At 52.0% G+C, this 3,550-nt stretch overlaps 1 protein-coding gene across 1 annotated transcript; it reads right to left on the reverse strand.

Moving 5' to 3' along the window:
* Nucleotides 1–369: 369 nt before the first annotated feature.
* On the reverse strand, nucleotides 370–3,199 carry Pgbd2 (piggyBac transposable element derived 2). The gene is given in 5 exon segments (XM_028861137.2): nucleotides 370–852; nucleotides 854–1,661; nucleotides 1,663–1,726; nucleotides 1,729–2,402; nucleotides 2,670–3,199. Coding segments are annotated over 5 exon segments (1,857 nt in total). The 5' UTR covers nucleotides 2,687–3,199; the 3' UTR covers nucleotides 370–558.
* Nucleotides 3,200–3,550: the final 351 nt, after the last annotated feature.

The raw sequence follows: 3,550 nt of genomic DNA on the forward strand, positions 1-3,550 counted from the left end.
GAGTTAGAGGTGACTGTGAAAATAGTCAGTGCTGGGTAAACTCAGGTCCTCCACATGAGCAGAACGTGCTCTTAACTGCCGAGCAATCTCTCCGGCCTCATTAGGAAAGCAATTTTATCAAGAAAATATGAGCTCTGCAGCTCAGGCCTTCTGAATAGATGCACAGCAGGTTGTCTATGCCCCCATAGTTTGATAGCTTTGGGCAAGCATGAGATAGATAGATGTAAGTCCAGGAAGCTTTTCATCACACTGCTAGGACATCTGCATCTTGCTGCCTGTCCTTAGAGCACAGACTATGCATACAATGGCAAAAACATTTTACTTTTTACTACTCATACAAGGCTTTGGTTATCTTTACCCAGACTCAAATACATACAAAAGCAAAACTTTTATTTGAATAAATTGAAATAAATAAGAATATAAAGTACAGGTTTACAAACATGTACAATTACTAACATAAATGCTAATTTACATGACATGTAGGCATAATAGAACATAATAGAACACATAAAAAAGAGGACTGTGACGGGGCCTGGGAGAAACTACAAAGTTAAGTCATCAGTGATCGGCGTCAAAAGCGCCACAAATAAAACCTGCAGATGGTCCCAGTGACGTCACTAGCTGGAAGAAGCAGCTCTCGGGTCTCATGTGGTACTCCCGGAAGCACTTGGCATGGACACCCTTCTGGCACTTCTTACAGCCGGTGTTGGTCTGTGAGTAGCAGAGGGCACAGCGGGTCCTCTTGTCCTGATGGACAATCCAGTGTCCAATCATATCGAAGCGACTCTCGGTTTCCACCCGCCGGCTCCGCCTCCCCGGGGAGGAAGTAGACACTTTGCTCTCCAGATACACGCGGGCAGGCCACGTACCTGTGGAAGGCGAGGAGGTCCACCTGCGCGTCCTGGCAGCACACCCGGTGCAGCTGCCACGCATTGTTGAGGGCCGCGTCGATGATGCAGCTGGTGAAGTCCCACTTCATGCCGCTGATCTGCACCTTGTCCTTGGCGATGTTCTGGTCCATCCGGTCAACCCCTCTGGCCTTCTCCTGATAGAGCTTCCCCAGGGATGGCTGGTGGACCTGTGCCCCAGCTTTGGCTGCTCCGGGGTGGCGGCTGTTCTGCCTCGCTGGCTCTGTGCCCACCGCATTGGAGCAGATGTTCACCACGCGGCTGGTGCGCCAGCGGCACACAATGGTCTCCTCGCTCTCGTCCACCTTGGAGTCAAACGAGCCCTTTCTCTTATTCCCCCGTTCTTTGGGATCCTTGAGGGGGCAACGCTCGGTTCTGTACTCACAAACAGTTCCTATGGCCTTCACCCCTTTCCTCCTCAAGGGATGAGGATTGATGCTTGTACAGACCTTGTCAAAGAATATGTGGTATGGCGGAGAGCCAAGCTCCTGAAGGGCGTCCACAAATCTGACCACCATACTGCCTCCTATATCCAAGCCCCGGTCTAGCTTGGTGAATAGTGTGCCCTGTGAAGGCCCAAACCACGCCAGGTAGCGTCTGCTGGTCGTTCCACACCAGATATTGTCGCCTAGCCAGACTGGCTTCCCTGAGTGCAGCTGCTTGGACCCCTGGCGCCCAAAGTATTCACAGACGGATTCACCAAAGCTGTAGAACTCTTCCAGGGGAGCATGCTTCTGGAAGCTACAGTTCATATAGAGGCCTGACCTTGGCAAACCTATCGTTTTCATCGAGTTCACTGTTATCTGCAAAATGCAGGAGAAGATCAGCTCAAATCTGTCTCTTCTAATAACATCATCCACAAGGTGATGATGCGAGTCAGGAGCTGTCTTCTAAAACATCTGTCTCCTTGGATAGGAGACGTACCCACTTAAAATCAAGATGCCCAAAACACACTTCAGTTCCTGGGCTGTGAGATCCAGGGTGATATTTTTCTGCCCAGCATAACGGTTGGTTTCATCAACAATGAAACTGTCCCATCATCAAAAAAACAGCTCAAAGAGGCCCACAGGACTCAGCTCCTTGGTTTTGAGGTCCTCTATATGAGGGTCTGAGGCTGTGCAGCTACCGAAGTCTGGCCGGATGTCTCTCTTGGTCCAAACACGCTGGGGCTCCACTGCTGCCTTCCGCCTTTTCTTGGCTGCTTGCAGCTCTGGCTTGTCATAGCCCGCCTCCTCCTGGCGGTCGGAGTCCTCAGACACAACTGAAGCACACAGCACCCGGCCTGGTTGCTGGGCACCATGCGGGCCACTGTCTTCTTCCCCAGAATCCTCATCCGTGACGTCCCCGGAGGCATTGTCGGGGGTGGGGGGTGGGGGTGCAATGACAATCTCCTCCCTGTTGCTGCTAAACCCATCCTCCTCCAGAGCGCTCAGGACCTCCAGAAGCTTAGGCGACCTCACCTTTGAGGGTGCTCCTCTCCTGGCAGGGCCACCCCTGCAGTGACAGAACAGTGAGAGAGAGAGAGGTCACGCCACGGAAAAGTAACTCAGCCTCATGGAGCTGCTGTGAGTCTTCCACATAAACAGAGCCGGCAGGAATGGAGAAGGTTTATATCAAGTACACACCGCGGGGCCAGTGCCCACTTTCTACCGTCACCCCCCCCCCCCCCCCCCCCCCCCCGCCCGACTGCAGGATGAAGGGATTAAAAAGTCATTAACTAGGGCTAACCGTGCTCCCATGAGCACTGTATCCGTCCCTTACCGTGAGTCTGAAGCCATCACAACCTGCGTAGAGAGGATGTCCTTCTTCAGGGTCTAAGAGCCTGTAAGACGACGCAAGTCAGTGTTTTTAATGAGCAAAGCCGCAGACTCTTTACCATTTCAAGGGACAGCTCTTGCCTAAGGCTTGCCAACGAGAAGGATGGGACGCACACAGGAAAGAGTATCAACTGGCTCTCCCATCTCAGAGCACAAACCAGCATACATTCTAAATCAGCGTGGCTCACTGACGAAACTATGGACATTTGGGGCTAGACAAGCCTTTGCTGGTGGGGGCAGGGGGTAGAGGCAGAGTCAGCCCCCTGCATCGTCCCTGGTTTCTGCTCACTGGGCACCTGTAGAATATCCAGCCTCCTTAACCGCTGCAATACAAGATTTCCAGGGGCTGAAAAGACAGCTCACTGGGTAAAAGGCTTACACAGGCCTGGCGACTTGAGTTTGGTCCCTGGAACCCACGTGATGGTAGGAGGAGAGAAATGAGTCCACAAAGTTGTTTTGACCGCCACACGCTTCCCTCGGCACTTACCTGTCCCACCCCACCCCACCCTCGGAACAATAACAACATAACAAAAATCTCCAGACATTCCGACGTGTTCCCTGGGCCGGGGACACAAAATCACCCGATTTTCTGTGGAGATGGAACTGTTCTGCTTCAGACCTATCCAGTTTGGAAACGGCAGGCCACAAGTGGCTGCCGGGCATTTGAAATATGGCTGAAGATGCTGAATTTTTAATTTAAATAGCCACATATGGTCAGTGTACTAGACAAATTCCAAGTATATTAAGAACTAACTGTGGGGGCTCAGGGGTTCAGAGCACTTGCTGTTCCTCCAAAGAACCCGAGTTTGGTCCCCAGTGCCTGTG

The sequence above is a fragment of the Peromyscus leucopus genome, chromosome 8b (genome assembly GCF_004664715.2).
Source record: "Peromyscus leucopus breed LL Stock chromosome 8b, UCI_PerLeu_2.1, whole genome shotgun sequence".
NCBI classification, from domain to species: domain Eukaryota; kingdom Metazoa; phylum Chordata; class Mammalia; order Rodentia; family Cricetidae; genus Peromyscus; species Peromyscus leucopus.